This window comes from Ambystoma mexicanum, chromosome 1q (assembly GCF_040938575.1).
Source record: "Ambystoma mexicanum isolate Mex_15411 chromosome 1q, UKY_AmexF1_1, whole genome shotgun sequence".
NCBI lineage: Eukaryota > Metazoa > Chordata > Amphibia > Caudata > Ambystomatidae > Ambystoma > Ambystoma mexicanum.
In genome coordinates this window covers 78,696,742-78,719,587 of record NC_090922.1, presented here as the reverse complement: position 1 = coordinate 78,719,587, position 22,846 = coordinate 78,696,742, and the positions used below count along the sequence as shown (strand labels likewise).

The following is a 22,846-nucleotide window of genomic DNA, read 5'->3' as shown; positions in this document are numbered from 1 at the left end:
AACTGGTGCCTGTAGCAGAGAGGAACAAGGGTTGGTATTCCCCATATATTTTGATCCCGAAAAAGTATGGGGGATTGAGACCCATCATGGACTTGCGTGGTTTGAACAAGCTCCTCAGGAAGGACAAGTTCAAGATGGTTACTCTTTCTCAAGTCCTCCAGGCCCCTCAACTTCAGGATTGGTTGGTGTCTCTTGACCTCTAGGATGCTTACTTTCATGTGCCGATTCATCCCAAGCACAGGAAGTACCTGAGGTTTGCGGTTGGCGACTCGCATTTTCAGTTTCGGGTCCTGCGGTTCGGATTGACCTCCGCCCCGAGGGTCTTCACCAAGCTAATGGTGGTGGTGGCAGCATATCTCAGGAAAGGGGGGATTCACGTCTACCCCTACCTGGACGATTGGTTGATCAGTGCGCGCTCTCCTGAGCAAGCCCTGGGTCATCTGTCTGTCACCTGCCACTCCGTTCACAAGCTGGGCTTCTCCCTCAACTTCAAGAAGTCTCATTTTACACCTACCCAGCAGCTCCAGTACATCGGAGCAGTGCTCGACACATCCCTGGGACAGTGTTCGCCCTCCCCAGGTGAGGGCTCATCACATTCTGCAGATGGTGGATAAGTTTCAACGTGCCCAGAGTCTCCCGGTGTTCGAGTTCTTGAGGTTGCTCGGCCTCATGACATCCTGCATTCTACTGGTGCCAGAGGCCAGGCTGCGGATGAGATCTCTGCAGTGAGGTCTCAAGATGCAGTGGTCACAATCCTCTGGCAGGAAAGCGGATCACGTTCAGGTGCCGCCCTCGGTCGCCCAGGATCTTCTGTGGTGGGCCATCGAAGGCCATCTGATGAGGGGTGCACCATTTTGGCTACCCTGGCCGGAGGTAACGATCATGACGGACGCATCCCTCACGGGATGAGGAGCTCATGCCAACGAGTTGACAGTCAGCGGTCGTTAATCGTTGAGTCCAGACTCCACATCAATCTGTTAGAGCTGCGGGCTGTCAGGCTAGCCCTGAAGGCTTTTCTGCCGTTTGTGCGGGGGAAAAATGTCCTGATTATGATGGACAATACAGTGACAATGCACTACATCAACAAAAAGGGGGGGGGGCAGGGTCACTCCCACTGTGCAGAGAGGCGATGCAGCTCTGGTTCTGGGCCATCCAGCAGGAAATTTCGATCTCGGCAGTTCATCTGGCCAGAAGACGAAAACGCGGCGGTGGACGCTCTGAGCAGGCACAGCACGGTCTCTCATGAGTGGAAGCTGGCTCAGGAAGTTCTGTTGGAGATCTTCGCTCTTTGAGGAACCCCACAAGTGGATCTCCTCGCCACCAGTGTCAACCGGAAGTGCAAAAGATTCTGCTCGTGGGAATTTCCTCCAAGAGGAGCCTTAGGGGACGCGTTCGTAGTGGAGTGGTCCTTCCCACTGCTGTACGCGTTTCCTCCAGTCCCTGTCATTACACAAGTGTTACGGAGGTTAAGTTCCCAAATGATCCTCATTGCTCTGGCATGTGCCAGGAGAGCGTGGTACCCAGACCTTATAGACATGCCCATCTGTCCTCCACGCCGTCTTCCCTACCGAGACGATCTGCTCTCACGGGAGGGGGGGTCGGGTTCTCCATCACAAGGTCCTGTTCCTCATCCTTCATGCTTGGTATCTGAAAGGTTGAGGTATAAGGATTGGGACCTTCCCTAAGACATGATGGAGGTGTTGCTTTCGGCCAGAAGGCCAGCAACAAAATCCCTGTACCGGTGCCGTTGGAGAAAGTTCTGCGACTGGTGCAGGGTACAGAATGTGGATCCTTTTCAATGTTCAATTCCTGTGGTTCTGTCTTTTTTGCTTTCATTAGCCCACAAGGGCCTGCAAGTGGGTACCATTAAGGGTTACCTGGCGGCGCTGTCCATATTTAAGCGCTCGTCTGAGGAATGTTCTTATTTTAAGATTCCTTTGATTTCTCAGTTCCTTAAGGGGATAACTAATGTGTTTCCACCGTCCCCTTTCCAGGTGCCAGGATGGGATTTGAATTTAGTTCTAAAGTTCGTAATGGGAGCTCCGTCTGAGCCCTTGCATTCTTGTCCATTGAGACTGTTGTCCTTTAAGACTGTATTTTTTGTTGCGGTTACTTCCGCTCGCATAGTGAGTGAGTTGCAGGCACTTTCCCCCAAGCCACTGTTCACAGTGTTCCATAAGGACAGGGTTGTCCTTAGGGTTCTTCCTTTTCTTCCGAAGGTTGTGTCGGAATTTCATTTGAGCCAGAAGGTAGTTCTTCCGAAGTTTTATCCTCCTCTGCACCCTGGTAAGGAAGAGGAGAGGCTCCATAGGTTGGATCCTAGGAGAGCTTTAAGTTTTTTTTTTTTTTACTTTTATTTATTTAGCCTGGTAACACAAGAACAGGTGAGTAGCACACAAGGCATGTACAATCGGAACAAAACAGGTAGTGCAGACATATAGCACAGGAGCAAAAACCAATTTATATACATAAGATACATCCGAGGTGGGTGCGGAACAAGGAGGGAGCAGTTCAAGAAGTGGAGGTGGAATGGTAGGGCGAGGGTATCTGGAGATGCCAAGTCTGAGGAAGTGTCGGTGGGGGACATGAATGAGCGAAACATTGACCAAACATCTCTGGGTCTTGAGTGGGATGGTTGTTGTACAGCCCAGGATTCTTCGGTATCTGAGGCCCATGTGACCGGCCTAAGCCACTCTGCATGAGTAGGTGTGGTAGGCCGGAGCCAGCAGAGTAATATAGAGCGTACTGCAAGTAGCATGCAGAGGCCAGCCAGCCCCTTGGAATCCCGACGAAGCTCAGGAAAGTTGTGGAAAAGACACCTCATTGGGGATGGAGTGATAGGGTATTCGAGGATAGAAGACATAGTGGAGCATACTCCGCCCCAGAATTGGGTGAGCCGGGGACAGGACCAGATCATGTGGAAATAGCCAGCTTCATCTAGGGCACCTGGGGGGGGGGAAGTCATTTGAGATATGGTGCAGTCTGTTCGGGGTGTAGTTGTATCTATGAAGCACCTTGAATTGAATCAATTTAAAGCGGGAGTTGAAGGATACCCCATGAATGTGTGCACACAGCGGGGTCCACCTTTCGTCGGTCATTTCCAGCCCAAGGTCATCCTCCCAGGCATGCCTCAATTTGAAGAATGTAGGGGCCGATCTGGCCTGCACCAGAGAGTAGAGACTGGAAACCTTGCCCCTCGTTGGAGTGGGAGAGGATAGTTCGGTAACTGCCGGCTCGTCAGGCGGTAGCACCGGGAAGCTGGGGTATTTGTGTTTGAGTTTTCCGGAGGGATGAGTACTGAAGCCAAACAGATGGTCTCCGCCTCAGGGACAGTGGAAGGTCGGGCCACTCTATGAAGTTGCCCTGTTCAAAAACGTCCCGGAGCAGTTTGTATCCAGCCTCGGCCCACCGACGAACGATGAGGGATGTTATGTGAGGGACCTCTGAAAGAAAGTGCCAAAGCGGTAGGTTACTGTGGAAGGGGTGGGTGATGCCTAGTAATTGCCATGTTTTAGATAGGGCCAGAGATGTGCAGGCCGCCGGGTCCAGTGAGTCTAATACCATCGGCATGGGTGTGACAACTAAGGAGCGGATATCGCGGTCGCTGACTGATAGCTTTTCGAGCCTGACATGGGGCGGGTGTCCGATGTGTTAAACTAATATGACGTATATTGGAGTTGTGACACCAGCCAGTACTTAAAGAAGTCGGGAGCACCAAAGCCGCCAACCTGCATTGGGGTGGTTAAGGTTCTAAGTTTAAACCATACCGCGCCAGAGTGCCAAAGGAAGGTGTTAAGGATATGAGTCAGCACCTGGAAGAATCCACTGCCCGGCCACTGGGGAATGTTGACGAACCTGTACAGGAGCTGGGGCAATGCTACCATCTTCAGTATCCCTATCCTGCCCGCTAGTGAAATCGGAAGTTTGCTCCAGCCCAGTGACTTCGTTGTAAGGTTTATGAGGTATTTTTGGTAGTTTTCCGCAAAGACCTGTTCGAATTGAGGAGACACAACGATGCCTAGATAGGTAAAGTTTGACTGAGCCCACGCGAATCCCAGGGTGTCAGAGGGAGGGGTTGTAGCGTCAATGAGCGGGAAGAGGGTGGATTTAGAGCAGTTCACTTTGAGACCCGAGATACGACCAAAGAGGATAATGTCTTACAATATCGGGGCCAGATTGGTGTCAGGGGAGCGGATGAAAAGAAGGGCATCAATATCATAGAGGGACACTATATCAGAGGAACCGGCGGTACGCAGGCCTCTATGCGCATGACATTGGCGGAGCATGTCCGCAAAAGGTTCCATCGCTACAGCAAAGATTAGGGGGGAGAAGGGACAGCCCTGCCTCGTATCCCTAGCTATTCAGAAGAGGGGGAGCAACGGTCTTCAGTGCGGACCCTCTCCACAGGATTGGAGTAGAGCAGCCTGACCCAGGAGAGAAAGCAGGGGCCAAATTTGCATTTTTCAAGAACCCGCCATAGATACTTCCACGAGACAGTCGAAGGCTTTTTGCATATAGAGTGTCGCGTGAACATTTGGGTTAACCCTGCTTATGATGTTGAAGAGGCGCCTCAAGTTCGGTGGAGCGCCCTGGTATAAATCCCACCTGGTCGGGGTGAATAATGTGTGGCATGTAGGGAGCGAGGTGCTGGCTCATAGTTTGGCGTAGATCTTGACGTCGCCATTGATAAGTGAAAGTGGACGCTAAGAGCCACATTGAATGGGGGGTTTACCGGGTTTCAACAAAATGGTTATTGTGGCTTCTCGAAGCAAAGGTGGGAACTGGCCTGCCTCCACCGAATCCTCCCAGAGGGCCATTAAGCGAGGGAGTAGGAGTGATTTGAAGTGTTTATAGAATTCAACAGGGATGCCGTCTGAACCAGGAGATTTGCCTGATAGAGTGAGTCTATGGCGTCCGAGAATTCCTCGGGGTGAATGGGTTCTCCAGAGAGGCGATGGTCTCGGGGGAGAGAATCGAGAGGGGGAGGTTATCTAAATAGGAGTTGATTTCGGACGTTGAGGCACCATCCGCATTGGCATATAGGGACTCGTAAAAAGAAAGGAATTCAGAGTTGATATTTTGTGGCGACGTGGCCAGGGTACCATCAGGGTGCCCATCCCCGCCCATCCACTCCGGGGATGGGTGGGGAGCCAAACTCTCGGCGGAGAAGCCTGGCGAGAAAGCAGCTTCGGCGTTCGCCCTCGCCGTATTTCCTCGCAATGCCTGGGCTGTCCAGAAACCTCAGTTCACGGTCTGCAAGAGAGCGGAATGTGTCAAGCTCCGTACCGATTGACGCTAGGATTTCCAGGGTTTGATGTTGCGAGCATTGGGCTTCCAGTGCGGAAAGCGTGGCTTCGCTTTAAGCGATATCCCTGCAAATTGCTTTGAGGATACCGTTTTCCTTGGACAGGTCGATACCTCTAATATAAGCTTTAAAGGACTCCCAGAGGGTGGCCTGCGAGGACACCGTATCAGTGTTAATTTCGAAGAATTCCTCAATTGCCGTCTCCAGCTCGGAGCTGAAGGCAGGGTCGAGGAGGGAATGAGGTTTCATTCTCCAGTGTCTGGTTCGACCGCGGTCCGGACCCCAACACAGGGTAATAGTCACTGGTGAATGATCAGAGAGGGTTCTAGGAAGGATCGTTAGGCGAGATACATTCCTTCTAAGTATGTCGGACACTAGCCACCTATCAATTCGGGAGTAGGAATCATGCACCGAAGAATAGGAGTAGGAGCATGAGTTGGGGTAGAGGAGCCTCCATGCGTCTACCAGGGCCAGGCGGGGGAGAGATGACAATGTAGTGTAAGCAGCTTTGGAAAGTTGACAGGGTCTGGACCCAGATCTATCAAGGTCAACATCAAATATCGTATTGAAGTCACCTCCCCAGAGGATTGGTATCAGCGGGAAACTGTCCAGGAGGGATGTGAGGTGTAAATAGAACTCTGGGTCGTCTATGTTGGGGCCATAGGTATTTAGCAAAACCACCTCCTTATTTTGCAGAGTACCGTGAAGAAGCACATATCTGCCCTGGGGGTCGATCTGTGTAGATATGGAATGAAACTTAAGGCTCTTGTGAATCAGGGTCATGACCCCCCGACTTTGGGTAGAGTAGCTAGTATAGTACCTTTGGGGGCCCCACATTTTGGCAAATTTTTCACAATACTCCGTGCATGCTTGTGTCTCCTGCAGAAACAGAATTTTGACCCTATGGCGTTCGGCCTGAAGTTGTAACTGCCTAATTTTCTTATAGTTTCCTAGACCCTAAACATTCCAGCTCATGAATGTCAAGTTGTCCTCAATTGACAGTCCAGGGGTATTCGTTAGGAATTACAGGTAAACAGGATGGTGCCCCAAATGTACTGCGCACCACATGACCACTCCTGCAAAAACATCGGGTCAGTATTGCTGTGTGCTCTGCCTTTTCCGTGGATACCAAGCTTTTTTTAACATAAAACCCAAAACCCCACATCCCTCCCCCAAACAGAGGAATGATAATCCCGTACCCAAACAACCAAATCCAAACCAATGGCATCAAAGCCAGGGGGGCCTGTGAACTGGCCTGGCGGCGATGCTCCGGAACGGAAGGCAATTTAAGGATGAACATGGTGCCTAGAAGAGACAACGTGCGCGACCCGGGCAGGACCCTACCCGGGGGGACGAGGCACAGTCACATAGTAGAAAAACTATTTGCTCAAGGTTGAGAGGGGTTGCCTCTCAGTCATCCAATTCAAGCAAGTGCCTGAGTTTAACAACAAATATCAGAGGGACATTGTATTAGTGGGTGAGTGCCGGCGGAGAGGAGAATTAACTGAAGAAGCGTTGAACTGCGAATCCGGAAGACTCCCCTGAAGTATTGAGATCAACCCAAGGACCAGAACGTGGATGTTGTGTGCAGCTAGAACACATAGGCAGGGGACGGCCTCTTCCAACACTCATTCACCAGCTAGCCATTTTTGTAGCAAAGCAGTGCCCCAGATCACAATCAATGAGTCAAAGAACGTAGCATTAATAAGGTTTGTTGCAAAATAGGGTCAGCCAGGGAAGTGTTCGTAAATGAATCTGGAATCCTCTTCAGGGATCGTGAAAAAGTACATCTGGTTAGAGTGTTCGACTCTCAATTTGGCGGGGTATAGCATGGAGTATTTGACCTGCAGGTCTCGCAGCCTCCTCTTCACTGCCAGGCAGGTTTAACGTTCCTGCTGGACCGCCACCGAGAAATCCAGATACAGATGGATCCTGGCTGCACCAAGCAGGAGTTCTTCCTTGGCTCTCGCTGCCCTGAGGAGGGTGTCACAGTCACGGAAATTTAGGACTCTGGCTATAATGGGTCGTGGTGGTGCGCCCGGTCTGGGCTTTGCCGTGAGGGCACGATGGGCTCTCTCGATTGCAAACTGTGGGGAGAGCCTTGGGGAATCCAGCTATTGTACTAGCATGTGTTCAACGTAGTCCTCCATAGGTTCCCTAATGCCATATTCAGGAACTCCGATAATACGGAGGTTGTTGCGCCTCAAACGTGATTCAAGGTCCTCGTTCTTTTTCTCAACCTCGGTAACTCGGCCAGTGAGTGTGGAGACCTCTGCCCTAAAGGAGCTCAAGTCGTACTCTGTGGTACTCACTCGTGTCTCGATTTCAGCAACCCGGCCTTCTCTATATGGGCCTTGATGAAGGAAATAGTGCTGTTCATGTCGTCAAGCTTGCTGTGGGGCGTGGTGAACCCCTCCCGAATGTATTCCATCACTTTTTGAGAGTCCGCCGGGTCCGAGGTCGACGGGTTGGATGGTTCTTACTCAGACGCCTCCCCCATCAGCCCCACCAGGGTTTTTGTAAACATATTGATCGAGCATTGTTTCTTTCCAGCCCCCTTGGTCATGATGCCAGAAGGAGGGTAGGCACAAGGGGGAAGAAGGGGTGCCGGGCAGGTCGGGGGGAGGGCAGGCCACCGAGGATGGTCAGATGGGCTGTTAGATGTGTTGTAGGTGCCCAGTGGACCTCAGCATCAAAACAGAGTACAGTGCTGTAGTAGGTTGAGGGGTCTCCAGTCACCGTCGATCGCCGGGTCACGGGTCCAAGAGGACCACCGCGGTCAGTGGCAGTGCGAGGACACAGAGCGGCCAGTGAGAGTCCACAAGTGCAGACCGCCCTGATGATCCCAGGTGAGGGCCGATGGCCGGGAATCAGTGTGCTGCAACTGGGACAAAGGTAGTGGTAACTATGTGCACTGACGTAGTTGCATGAGTTGGGGGGGTCCTCTCCTTAAGTCAGGTCTAAGGGCGACTAAGGCACCCAGCCAAGTGGGCGTGGGCCACTGAGGGGCGAGCAGAGTGGCCGAGGTCAGGCAGCGACACGGCAGCCAGTGCGGGGATCCTCGAGTCCCAGGATATTCAGGCGGAGAGGGGGATCCAGTTGGCGTGCGTCACCGTAAAGGGAACCAACATGGAGCACCGCCCAGCTCAGCCCGGTAGGGCCCAGGGGTCCGGGGGCCCCAGCCGATGAGTGTAGGCGCCAGAAGCAGCAGGCGTAGCTCTGTAGCAGAGTCCCGACCCAGGCGATTCAATGAGGGATCGTGGAGACCATGCCCGGGGGGGGGGGGGGTCCTGCAGCGGAGCGAACAATGGGTGGAACTTGCAAGGGTTTATGGGGGCGCGGGGTGAGGGGGCCCAGCGCCCAAAGAGTCTGTGTCCCCCCAGCAACTCCCAGCAGCCGACGTTAAGAGCTGGGACCCAGTGTGCTTGGGGAAGTAGAGTGACAGTGGAGCGCGTGGCCAGCCGCAGCAGGAGCCGGCCAGAGATGGCTCAGATGAGAGTCCACAGAGGGGGAGGCAATGCGAGCCGGAGCAGGAGCCCGAGACACCTCAGGACGCGTAGGCAGGGTGGCTGGTGTCCGGGGGGAGGAGGGACTCACCGCAGTTGCAGAGGAGCAGGGTCGTCCCACGAGGCAGGCTCCCGGATGGGGGGTACCCGGCCCGGACTTTCCAAGAATGCTGGGAAACAGCACGCCGTCCAGGGGGGCGGTGGAGCAGGACGCTCTGCGTTCGTGGGTGGCCCCCGGGTCCCAGTTGGGGGGCCGATATCCCAGCATGGGCTGCTGCGGTAACGCAAGGAATGAGGGAGAGGAACAGCGCCATGCCGTGCAGCGCCCCTCCCCCACCGCAGGCCCCGAATCCTCAGAGTCACAGGCACACGACTCTGGAGCAGAGGAGCGGGGCGCAGCAGCGCCAGCTCCTGGCCCAATTTGGGCGTGTTGGATGTCCGCCTTAGGGCTGATTAGGGAAGCGGTGTTCGGGCAGCACACGCCTGGGTCAACCAGCAGCCGGATCAGGTAGCTGGTACAGGATTTAGAAGGGCACTAAGGCAAAATTGTGGCAGGAAAGCGCCACTCGGAACGGAGCCCTCAATCACGCGGCCATCTTCTCTGAGCGCAACAGCGCCCTCCCGCGCTTTGTTTCTATCTCTCAGGGATGTCCCGGGTCAGAGTGGACGATCAGCTCTTTGTTGAATACGCTGGAAGGCGTTTAGGGCAAGCTGTTTCTAAGCAGACCTTGTCCAGATGGATCATTTTGACGATCTCTGAATGTTACCGTTTTGCGGGTAAGGACCCTCCGGTAGGCTTACAGGCTCATTCCACTAGGGGTGTGTCTACCTCTACTGCTCTGCAGGGGGGTGTTCCCATTCGTAATATCTGTGAAGCAGCCACATGGGCCTCTGTCCATACTTTTGGGAGACATTGTTCCCTGGATTCCATCCATGGGCAAGATTTGGCCTTTGGGAAGGCGGTCCTCTATTCAGCAATTTGATTGGGCATTCTAAAATTCTAAATTCTTTTCCCACCTCCAGACGTTGGTACTGCTTTGGGAGTCTGTCAGAGATGTGGAATACATTGGATGAAGCAATCCCCTCGAAGACCAAGTTACTTTCTTACCTGGTAATGTTCTTTCGATGGGATGTTCATCTGACGTATTCCACATCGAACCCTCCCAGCCCGCCCCTCTACAGAATTTCTTATGCGATTGCAGCTTACGTTTCTGCAAGGCTTTCTGTAGTGATACTGGCAGAAGATTGGTGCCGCACGTTCTGGGGGAAAAAACTACAACTGAGGCTGCGGGCGTTGTGCGTCCTACTTATAACATCCGGTGACGTCGGCTCGACGGAGGCCCTCGAGGGACAGCGTATCAACGTCATCGACGCAGGACGCTGACGCCGAAAAATTTTCCGATGCAGCACAGCTGTGGACAGTACTGTCAGAGATGTGGAATACGTCGAACATCCCATCGAAAGAACGTTACCAGGTAAGAGAGTAACTTGTTCTTCTGATGGAATAGTTCTTCCTCTCATGGATTCCTCATCGCCTTACCAACCTGCCCCTCTTTGCAGATAGTGCGTACAGCTCTTTCCGTTCTGCTGTCCCTCAGCTGGTGAGTGCTAGGGAAAAAGGCAGAACCAGGGGCATGGGGCACTGCCATTGATGACGTATCCATGATTGTGGATGCCCAATGGAGCCACACTTCACTACTTGTTGGGTGAAAGCTTCAGAAGACATCTGGCACTGGAGAAAATATATCTAAGATGAGGAATCTGTGGAAGGAAGTCCTAATCAATCGGAAATAATATTACAAAGTAGGTAATTTGTTCTTCACTCCCTGTCCTGGATACAGCAGCATCATTGGTATATATTCATACTTGTGCATTTAGGGTCATGTAGCATCTAAGGTTTTTCAAACTGCTCCCAGTGCAATTAAATATTCTAGGGAGTCACCATGGGTTACTCATCAGGATCTCTTAACACTTTACTTTCAGCGCACACCTCTATAGCAAACAGTTCCTTTGCCTGAAACTTAAAGTGAAGCTGACTTCACCACTACCAAAAAGGTAGCTTTCGAGGATGCCTGATTGAAATATAATGCAGTCATAGCCTTGTAGTCTGTGGGGAAAGGTCATTCATGTTTCACAGAGGAGGATGGGGATTAAAATTGAGAAAACAAATGCCATAATCCATTAAAATGCAGTTTCACAACGGAATGTCTAAGACAGTATTCATAGGCACCATTTGGAGAGAGTAGGTGCAGCAGGAATCTTTATGAATGTATGTGTGGGCCAGGTGTGATATAAAGTTAGTCAGTGATTCTATATGCCTATTCAAGGACTAGTATTACTCCATAGTGTCACCTTTCTGTGGATGACATATCAACACTATGGAGGGACTAGGTTTTTAAACTAGGTGTACAGTAGTCTTAGGTGAATAACTTTTCTTTCTTTTTATAGTAGTGTACATCCAGCTGCCGCCAAACTTTCGTGCTCTGTCTGGGTAGTAGTGGATTAGGACATTAAAAAGGAGCATAGCCAACTCCCTCCACTCTGGAGGTTCAGTGTCCTTGTTACACAGTATGAGAATAGTACAGGGAGGATCATGGGGACAGAGTACAAAAGTTGTTATGCAATTTAATGTCTAATTCCATGGTTTTTTACACATGAACAAGTCGCTGACAATTTATAGGAACGTGTACTTTGCACATCCTGACACATTTAGATTTGTGATTTTATTTTATTTTTGTCTTTTCAGAGGAAAGGAATTACATTTGTGATCAATGTGGACAGACGTTCAAACAACGCAAGCACCTTTCAGTTCACCAGATGCGTCATTCAGGAGCAAAACCACTTCAGTAAGCTTGTGCTTTTGAGCGCTCTGCTGATCTTTTCTGTTTAAATGTGTGGAATGTAGGAACTGAGTATAAAGGTCCTCCCTAAGTTAAATGAAGACATTCTATTCAGATTAAAGCTAGGAATGTGCTGGAAGTGGGCGAAGGGAGCTAGCTATTAGGGAGGATAGGGATGGCATTTCAAGAGAGAAGGATGTAAGGGAGAGTGGTATGTGGTAGAAATCCCTTTGTAATTTGGACAGTGTGACAATGTTCTCTGCCAGTTCCGAAGGCTAGGCAGTTTCCTGGTTAAAGGGGCCGGTGCCACCACAAACTAGGTGATGCTGGACCCAGAGGAGGTATGCAGGGGATCCAGAGACCACCCCCACTGAGTCCCCACACCAAGGCAGGAAGCAGTTGCAGGGGTTTTAGGTCAAGAGACCTTGTTAAAAAGACCATAAAAAAAATATTTTTCTGTGCGGTCAAAGAGCGGTCTTTCTAAATTGAACTGTCAGCCCTTGCGAGGCACACGAGTGCGCCCAGGGGCTGATCGGCACGCCAGGACCCGGAAGCGTCCAGGAGGGAGAATGGGTAAGTGGCCATGTGTGTGTTTGTGTGTTTTGGTGGGGCGGGGGATGTTGGGAGGGGAGGGAGACAGCGGGAGTTGGGAGGGGTGGTTTTGGTTGTGAAGAGGGGGTAAACAAATTTCATTATTTCGATTTTTGCAGGCCACCTAAAATCGGCCAAAAGAAATGGGTCTTTTGGTCGGGCGACCTACAAAAATTTAAATAATGACATAGAACCATTGCAGGAACACTCTCACACTCACCAGCCTCAAGGACAGCCTGTGCGGGTGGGGGCAACGTCAACCCCAATTTCCGTAAGGACTTATTTAACACTTGTTTTGGTACATCTAGGGAGCTATTCCATTCCACTAGCAAAAACACATGGATCAGTTGGGGAAACCCAAAGTACATGAACTGCAACTCCCATAATTCCCCTCTTTGTCAGAGGGAAAACTTAGACCAAATCTGGGTGACTCATCTGGGGATTAGGAGGGAAAACCACTCTAGGAAGACCGTAGTTCTGTCACCAAGGATAGGGAAAAGGTAAAGGACATGGCCAAAGCACAGACAAGGCTGAGAGGCCAAACGGAAAACGACATCTCCCAGAATCCCCCCGTTGGCATGAAGAAAATCTTCATGGACCAGATAGATGCAGATGAAAATTCTAGTGTAAGGCTATGGGAAGGACCTCAGCGCTCATACATGCTTCTTGCGCCCAATAGCAGTGAGTCATGGGGAACTGGCACTCTTCTCACATCTGGGACTTGGAGTGGAAGAGAAAAACATAGCTCTCCTGTATATAGTGATCATACACCCAAAGGAGACTACTTCATCCCCATACCAAAGGCAAACCACAAGAAAGGAAAGCATGGCTTCCCCAGAGCTGCAGCCACAGAAGAGGTAGCAGCTTTAATCTCATCCCTGCATTTCGAAAATTTATGGGAAAAGCAAATACTTAAAATAAAAATGGAAGAAATGGGTTTTTAACCTACACACACGCACACCCCCACACACACCAGAAGGATTGTACAACATTTACCCTGACCTGTTGGATATAGATAGGAGAAAATACAAACTCTTGAGGGGAGGTGCTCTTCTGACTGAAACCAGGTGAGAAGCCAGCCCCTTCAAACGGAGAGAAGAGAATCTTCGATGGGGGCAAGCCTTGATATAATCTCAGGCCCATACACATGCAGTCCTCTGAGCCCCATGAACACAGACTCATGGCCCAACACAGACCAGCCTACACCACAGAGGCGAAAGCTATGTTCCCTAGGCCTGCCCTAGAGAAGGAAAGGTCTCGCTATTTAAGCCACCCGATTCAGACACAGGATTGGAGACTTCAGGAAAAAGCTAGTGGCAGATGTTTGGATGAGACTGGCGAGTGAGAGGTGTTTTGAGGAGGGTGGAGTTTGAAAGGACTTTGAGTTTGGAGAGGGAGATCTTGGAGGAGGGGTGTTATCATTTGGACTGAGATTTTGCAGAGAGAAGGTTATCTTCAGAGGGGAGAGGTATTGGAGAGTTAATCATGAGACTCCCACAATTCCAGTGTACCCCTCTTGTGAGGAGAGTTCTACTGGTGGATGATTTTCTGAAAAGTGTTATATTGGTAGAGGAGAGTTTTCATCAGAGAGTATTGAAGGAGTGTTACCATGTGGATAGAGAGTTATTTCAAGATTGAGAGAGTTGTTATTTATGCAGAGAGATTTTGGAGAATGAGAGCTATTGCCTTGAGGGACATTCAGTGGAGCTTGAGAGTTTGCCTGTTGGAGAAAGATTGGAATTGGAATAAAGTATCCTGCCAAAAACCTGTGTCATGGGAATCTTCAATGAGGGTAAAGTAGCATGTCCAGCAGGACTGTGTACCAGGCCATACGCACCTAGTCTAGAGCAAACTCAATCATAGTTTCTCTGGGCACAAGTGAGCAGTCAACAAGATGGTTGCTTAAAGGTGGAGCTCCATAAGCCACTATAATATTCTGACAATTCTATGCTTTTAAAGTTGGTACTGAAGTACTGAAATCCCCATCCCTGCAGTGTGCAGCCCTCGTACTTGCAATGCCACTTCGCATCAGCTTGTTGATACCGGTGCTCGTGCGCTACAGGACTCCAACTCCTGGGCCTACCTTGTCTTACTTACGCCAAACGTGGGCGCTGGGTGAGTGCCAGGAGGTGTCCTATCCTGCATTCTTTGGAATGTCTTGCTGTGCCACATAACATCTGTGTCCTTCTTGTGAGACTGGAGGATGCACAATATCGCTCATCTGAAAGCAAATACCCTTTACCTGGATATGCAGCAGCAATGCAGTGTCTTGGGCTATAAATATATCCTGTGGCTTCCCGTGTTGTTGGGAGGAACATTTCAACCAACCATTCTTGGTGCTGTGTGTTAATGACTGACTACCGTTCTAACACCTGGTATAGAGATCATGCTATGATATAGCCAACTGCAATCTAACCTGAACAGCTACACTAAAAATGCCTTTTCAACCACCAACACATCCTTAACCGAAATAAAGCACCACTTCCAACATAGCATTCATTCCATTGACCGAAATTTAGATGTTTTGACAGCCAAGATGGACAGCTCAAACAACAAGATTGAAAAATGATGTGCATGTATGTCTGAAGATGAGCTAAAGATGGATAGGCCTGAAACGTAAAAACAACCTTTTGAGTTTAATGTATCTGATTTAATTAATAAAGTGAACCTAATTCAGGCCAAAACAATGATCACGAAAATGCATCAATCAGAAATGACAACAGCTCCACTAGGGTTGTTTTTACAAAAAATGAGCCACTATTTGCCTGGAAAACCGGTGCGCTCGCTGTGTTTTCAAATTGAATGAACTCATCAGTCGCTGAGCCCCAAATGTTCCTTCAGGCCATCATCGCATCTGATAATTGCCAGAATTGTCTGTTACATGTACCGAAAACCTGATTCTTTGTGCAGCTGAAGAAAAGTGAGATTTTCCTTAGGTCTTTGAAATTTCTTATCACTGATCATAGCCCCTCGGTCCAACTATCTAGGAAAACCTTCAGTGATATTCAGAAAATACTTAAGGAAATTGCAGTACAATACTCAATGAGGTTCCCGGGCAATTTCAAATCCCATTTCTCTAATAGGCCAGAAGATGCAGTATCGTTAATGCGAAGAATCTGAGGGTGTTTCACGACTCAATTCAGGTGGCCAGGGAAGGGCGATCTCAATTGGATCCCGACCCTCGGGATGGACAAGCGAGGGAGGATCACCTGGGTAGGGGGGTACTCGGGGATTGGGGAGGAGACACCTGAAGGTGAGACATGGTATCCCCCATTTACTGACAGCTATTTACCCCACATTCCCTCTAAAGGATACTACAACTCCCATAATTCCCCCTCTCTTTTTCAACCCAACTATTGAGACGAGGAAGAGGAGAACTGAGACTAGGAAGATTACCGCTAGTGGTCTGCAATGGCTCTGTCCAACTTATGAGGCCAGGTAGGGTCAGCCCCTATTCACCGCCACACACACCTGAAACACATTGACTGTCAAGATCAGGGTCCCACGGAGGCTCCCCAGTGTCAAGCGACACCTGGGGTCTCCTATCACGGAGAGACTTTGCTCCAGAGAGCGCAGCTTGCAAAGTGTTAATACTACTGTCAGGGCAGGGGCTCAAGTGAAAAGGCTGGGCAGCAGCACAGCCAGAGGGAGAAACGCATATAAACAGATCAGACTCCGTCAGATGCACAGAAGCACCTAACCCCCATCCAATTCCCGACTCCTGCCTGTAGATGGTGCCTGTAGATGGTGAAGTACAAGCCCGGAACCTACCTGCAGTGCGCCAGCCGAAGAGGACTTACAGAAGGAGACAATCCTAGTGCTGCAATCCGCTGAGGAAGGCTTGGAAGGTGGAAGGAAACCCTAACCCGGGCGGAACGAGGGCAAAACAAATGTACCTCCAACTAGGGTGTACTTGTAGTTCTGCAATGTTCAGAATCCCAAAAGAGAATCCAAAGAGGCAGAATTAGATGAGTGATGTGAAGAGATGAGTTGAGAGTCGAGAATGTTCAAGGTAAGTGTTCCAGTTGAGTAGGAGGAGTCTGAGTTGTTGTCGTGCTTTGAGAGATCTTTGCAGAACTATTCGTGGAAGAATAAGCACTTGATGTTATGCCACAGTTCCAAACGTGATGAGGCCAAAAATGGTCTTGCCAAGATTTTGCAAGCATAGCAGAGCCGACAGCAGCAGCCGTCAGTGTTTGGGACAGCATTGCAGCGGCGGCTTGCAGAGGCGGCCGGGATCGCAGGAGAGAGGAAACGTGGGCTGCAACTAGCCTAAGCAGGTAGAAGCGCCGGAGCAGGGAAACAGTGACCGTATGCCAGACGTAGAACAGCAATAGGAGGAGGCAGGGGTAGTACCAATGGAATTCCAGAGTTTAGGGACTTGGTGATCAGACAGAGGGGTGCAAGCATCAGGAGACTGGCAAGGGACAAGAAACGGCAAATCTGAGGGTGTAATCCAAAGGGTCTGGGATACCAAAAGTTCAGATTTAAAGGTTTGTAAAGCACAGGACACAAGGACCGGAGCAGCCTTGCCGGGCGAACGGGACAGTTGAGGACCATCGCCTGGCAACTGCGCTGTTGCTATATGCTGTTGCCAACGGCCCTTCACAGCAGCGTCATGACGTGGTGAAGTGCCTGTGAAACGGGCAAAGGGGGAGCTGAGGTAGTCCTTCGCCACCGGAGCGGCCCTTGTACCAAGCGCCAGGGTAGCAGCCAGCGGTCCTTGCCACGCAGACGTCCAGGCATTGTGTACCGCACAAATGAAGGGTTATTGACATTGACAACAGAATATAAAAGGTTGAGTCCAGAAGCACTAGGAAAGGAATACCAGGTACGTGAAGAAACAGCTGCGCAATGGCATACGGAAACCAGGCTGGGGAGAACGGAAAGCCAAGATGCGGTACCAACTGCGAATGAGAGCAAGAGAAAGCAAGGCGAGGGAATTACATCTCCTTGAAGCCGAAAAGGTTCCGCCAGGAAAGCCAAGCCACAGAAGGAATCCTTCCTTTGATGTGCCTGAAGGTTACTTGTTTCCCTGGAGCGGCGAGAGCATTCGGGAAGGTGTGAGGGGTAAAATGGAGAGACCCTGAGAATCCTCTTGATTACTCATGTTGTGGATTTGGAGTTCCTCCAAAGTTGATCCCCACCCTGATAGGCAAGAGTCATTTGTCATGAAAAACTGGTGAGGAAGGTCCTGTATGTTTGTGCCTATCAAGAGGTTCAGTTCATCTGCCCACCACAGAAGATCCTGCTGGAGCCAGGGCGGAATGGAAACAACCTTGGTTTAGGTGGTCAGAAACCTGTATCCAACTTGTTGCCAGATATAGCTGAGAGCGGCGCATCTGCAACCTGACCCTGGGCACTAGCAGAACACAGGCCACTATCAGGCCCAACAGATGCAGAAACCACCATGGAGTCATTGAAGTGGCTGCAAGGGTTAAGTTCAAGACCCTAAGACCCTCTGGATTGTCCACAAGGCCTTCCGAGTCATGGGTCCTCAATACCTCCAACTCTCTCTTCGTAAATACCTTCCTACTCAAGCTCTCACTCCTCCACCTCCAACTGCCTCAGGGTCAGTCGCTTATCCAAGCAACAAGTTGGTGGTATATTTCTTTCCTCGTCTGGGGCCTGCCTCTGGAACAGCCTCTCTGAAACTTGAGGAGAACCATCTCCGGTTCCGGAAGCATCTCAAGACCTTCCTCTTTGCTTCTGCCTTCTCTCTTCCTCTCCCATGCTGATTTCCTGTCTGATACTGCGCTGGTCACCTGGCTACCCTCTGATTTCAGGCCCAGGTCCCTGCCCTCCCAGTTGCACACCCGCACTGCCTCCCGAATACCCTTGCACTTGGGTCAGTATCTGTAACCCTACAGTCCCCCTACCTGTACTTTTGGACACCTTACTCCGCGCAGGTGACCCATGGGCCGTAACGAGAAGAAGGGGACAGGCGTGAAAAAGACTGTCCCAATGGACTCCTACTATGCCAGCTCCCAACCCCAGGGGACGCCGGCCGCCATAAACATGTGGGATGACAATCCTGCTGCGATTGAACAGGGCGACAGAGAAGACCGCCTAATGACCATGGTGCAGAATGGCTTCCTTGCAGTGAACGTAAAGCTGGACGACATTGTTTCAACTATCAGCTCCCTTAAGGCTAGAGTGGACAAGGAGAGCACTCGCATTACGGAGGCTGAGAACAGAATCAGCACAAATGAAGATATCCTGACGCAACACGATCGAGACAGCACAACTGAAAGGGGAACTGCGTAAGACTCAAGCAAAATGCGATGACCTGGAATCTCGATCTAGAAGAAACAATATCCGCATTGTCGGCATTCCGGAATCCTTCTGTAAGGGTCCCATGGAGCGACAAGTTGAGGCCCTTTTGAAAACTCTTCTGGACACGGAATCCTTCTCTAGCCACTTTCTTGTTGAGCGGGCCCATCGCACCCTAGCGCCGACACCCAAACCTGGGGCACCACCGCGCACGATTATTGCGCGCCTCCTGAACTATAGGGACAGGGACGCGATTCTGAAACTTTCAAGGGAAAAAGGTTCCCTACAGTATGAAGGAAGCAGAGTCCACATTTATCCAGATTTTTCAACCAGCGTCCAAATGCAACGCAGATCGTACGAACAGGCCAAAAAGCTCCTGAGATTGCGACATGTCCCGTACGCCCTCATCTTCCTGGCGAAACTACGGATTCAACATGGCGGCAGATCGCATTTCTTTGAGACCCCGGCAGAGGCAATAATGTACATTGAGGCGTCCATCCCCATCCCTCCCAGAGAACATCCGCGAGATCGGAACGGGCCACCAAGACCGGGAGATGAAGTCCCGGATTCATCCGATTGACATGGACTTACGGAAACATACTTAGCTGTGAAGACGTCTCTCCTGAGAGCAACAGCTCCAATTGATATTGTTTGTTGAGGTGGGGTTGTGAGCCTCTGCTGATGGAGGCCCTGCGAATGCAACTAGCGACCCTCAGGAAAGTTCCACAGGTTATGGGGATTGGGTTACATCATCGGGTTGGGGTTGATGGTGCGGGCGGGGGTGGGGGCAGGGTACAAAGTTATGCCACGGTTGGCAGGAGTTTCAAAACGCAGAGACTGGTTGCATTGGGTACAAATGTTGACGCTGGTGGCGTGACCGATTCACTTCACACATTGATAGTCATTGGAATACCATGGTACTGGGGGACAGGGGGGTAACTGTTAAACTTCTTTCATGGAATATCCGGGGACTTAACAACCCGATTAAGGCCAGGAAAATCGCAGCATACATAACTAGACATAACCCCCAGGTGGTGTTACTGCAAGAAACTCACGCACTGGGGCAGGTGTGTTCCAATTTTCTCCCTAGATGGGGTGCATTGCGATACTATACCGAGTACTCCTCCCAATTCAGAGGGGTTATGACCCTGATACATCTGAATCTGGGCTTCCGTGTACAGCACGCAAAAACGGACACTGTACAGCTGGCGGGACCGAAGATGGTCATAGTTAATACGTATGGCCCCAACATTGACGACCCTGAATTCTATAATGCTATATATAATTTGGTGGTTGAAGCTGATGATGCGGCAGTTATCTGGGGAGATGATTTTAACACGATACTCGACACGACCCTCGACAGGTCTACAACTTCTCATAGAACCTTGACCAAAACCGCATTAGCGATACGACAAATAATGCAACAGATGGCCATGGTAGATATTTGGCGAGAACTACATCCCCAAGAACAGCGCTTTACCTTTTATTCATCGGTGCATGACTCTGAATCTCGAATTGATTATTGGCTTATCAGCTCCACGGTCACGAATATGGTCCAGCACTGTGATATGTACCCCCGTACCCTTTCAGATCACTCCCCTGTGACAGTTACTTTGTGTGTCGGCGAGGCAGCCCCGAGGGCTAGACGCTGGAAAATGCCCCCTATGCTACTTAGAGACCCTAACGTTTGTGAAGCACTGCGCACTGAAATAGAGGAATTTTTCCAACTAAACGAAGGGTCAGTAAACCAGTGCGCTACACTGTGGGAAACATTTAAGGTATGGGTGCGGGGCGCAATTATGACCAAAACTACGGGTCTATTGAAGGCGAACACGGCCATCCCCCTATAGCGACAATCCAGACACCTAGTGGTGACATAGTCAGTGGGGACCAAGAAATTAACGATATGTTTGCTGCATTTTGTAAATCACTATATGCTAACAAAGGCACCAAAACTAATTAAGAAATAGTGGAATATCTAGACGTGATTGATCTCCCAACCCTGACCCCAGAGACACGATTGATACTAGACACCCCCATATCACTTGAGGAAATTACAGAGGCAATGAAAGCATTAACATCAGGTAAAGCCCCGGGCCCTGACGGCCTAGGTGCCGAATTATATAAAGAATATCATGATATACTAGCCCCGGTCTTACTGAAAGTATGGGAAGAGCAATGGAGTGCAGTATACTTTCAGACACTGTGCGAGAGGCAGTGATAATGGTCCTTCTTACAGACCCCTCTCACTCATTAATACCGATGCAAAGATTTTCACTAAGGTCCTAGCTACCAGGATCCTGCCCTATATGCCTATATTGGTACATCCCAACCAGGCTGGCATTATACCAACAAGGTCCACTGCTCTTAATCTGCACAGACTCTTTGGAGTAATGACTCAGATAGACCCAGCGGCGGATGCGGTGGCGGTGTCCCTAGATGCTGAGAAAGCTTTTGACTATGTCTCCTGGGTCTATCTGTTTCGGGTCCTGGAGAGATTGGGTTGGGAGGATATTTCGTTAGCTGTGTCAGGTTGTTGTATACTCGCCCGGGTGCAAAGGTACTAACAAACCATGTCATCCCTGTTTCACCTGGGTAGGGGCACCAGGCAGCGTTGCCCCTTCTCCCCAATCCTTTTCGCACTTACAATAGAACCCATGGCTGAATATGTCCGTCAAAACCATGCATGTAGAGGTCTTAGCATGACAGGGAGACCAGAAATAATTTCCTTATATGCAGATGACACCCTACTATATATTAGGAACCCAGAGGTAAATCTAGCACCAATTATAGCTGAGGTCAAGAGGTCATCTGAATATTTGGGGTACAGGGTTAATGTCTCTAAGTCAGAACTGTTTCCGCTTACACCTAAAACTAAAGATATGTCAGACACACAGGGATTCAAATGGTCACCAACACACATCCGTTACTTGGGAATCATGGTATCCAGGGACGGGAGTGCACTGCTCTCAGAAAATCATGGCGAACTCCTACAATCCCTGACTATTAAATTACAAGTCTGGAACAGGCTCCCTCTATCCCTATATGGGCGTATAGCATTACTTAAGATGGTAGTGCTAGCCAAACTCCTATACCTTTTTTTCCAATATACCGATTTGGCCGGGCAGAACATTCTTCACGAAACTCAATATGCTCGCCACTACATTTGTATGGGGAGGGAAAACCCCCAGGTTGAAATGGTCCAAAATGACAGAACCCTTTGCAAAAGGTGGGATTGCTGCACCAGACTTTGAACTTTACTATTTAACATCACAGGCACACTTTGCGAGGCACAAGTTTGATCCAGAGGACACGGCACTACACATCAACCTGGAAAGATTTGCAGCATCTCCCTCAGACTTGCGAGCTGTCATGTTTGACCCTAATCGTAAGGACATGTGCAGATATGATCCTGTGGGCGCCACCACACGTGCATGGGCCAGGATATATAAGAGATTGACCATTATGACCCCATATGATCCGGAGGTACCATTGTGGAACTTCCCGGGCATTAGCCCAACATTTGATAAGGCAGTCCAAGGTGCCTGGGACCCACAGAAGCAATTTAGAATGCGGGACATGTTCCCGGAAGGGAGGTATTGTGCACTAGATGACTTTGTCGAGGCAGTGGGGGGTGATCACCTAAAGCGATTTCAGTTTCACAGGATGAAATCTGCCTTCACTGCCAAATGGCCTTCCTTCCCAGAAGAGCCACCCACACACGAATGTATTGCAGCCATGACGGAACCAGGGGGGCACAGGAAGAGTCTGTCGGCACTATACAACCTTGTTCAGACCCAGTCCAGGCCATGCAATAATGTCAAGGAGACCTGGGAACGAGATCTAGGGGTAGAGCTGTGTGAAGCCACATGGTGGAGATACTGCCAGTTGACTAAATGTGTATCCATGAACTCAGGGCTACGTCTTATTCAGTTTAAAGTTCTGAACCAGTTACACTATACCCCAGCCAAGTTAGATAAGTTTGTGCAGGGCCACACGGGGAAATGCCCTAAATGTGACGCCCCTGACGCAGACTCCTAACATATGTATTGGGCCTGCCCACCAATATCTAAATTCTGGGGGGAGGTGGCGGAGATTTTGGAAGACATCACGGCAATACCTGCTACACCCTCCCCCCGGAAATACCTCTTTGGGGATGTGGGTAAAACTGCAACTACCACTAGACGATTGTTTAATTTAGCATGTGTGATTGCAAAGCGAAATATATTGAAATGTTGGAAGTCCATAGATCCTCCTAGGCGACAGGACTTCTTGAAAGACCTGTCGATGGTTAATGAACTTGAAGAACAATTTATTATTACATTGCCATC

The 22,846-nt window shown here is 50.1% G+C and overlaps 1 protein-coding gene across 3 annotated transcripts in view; it reads left to right on the top strand.

The window, feature by feature from the left end:
* ZNF276 (zinc finger protein 276) overlaps positions 1–22,846 on the top strand; it is a 921,405-nt gene that overhangs the window by 815,686 nt on the left and 82,873 nt on the right. For all 3 annotated transcript variants that reach the window (XM_069635568.1, XM_069635570.1, XM_069635569.1), the window contains one exon: positions 11,558–11,657. In XM_069635568.1, the coding sequence (XP_069491669.1) occupies positions 11,558–11,657 (100 nt within the window). The remainder of the gene's footprint in view (positions 1–11,557; positions 11,658–22,846) is intronic.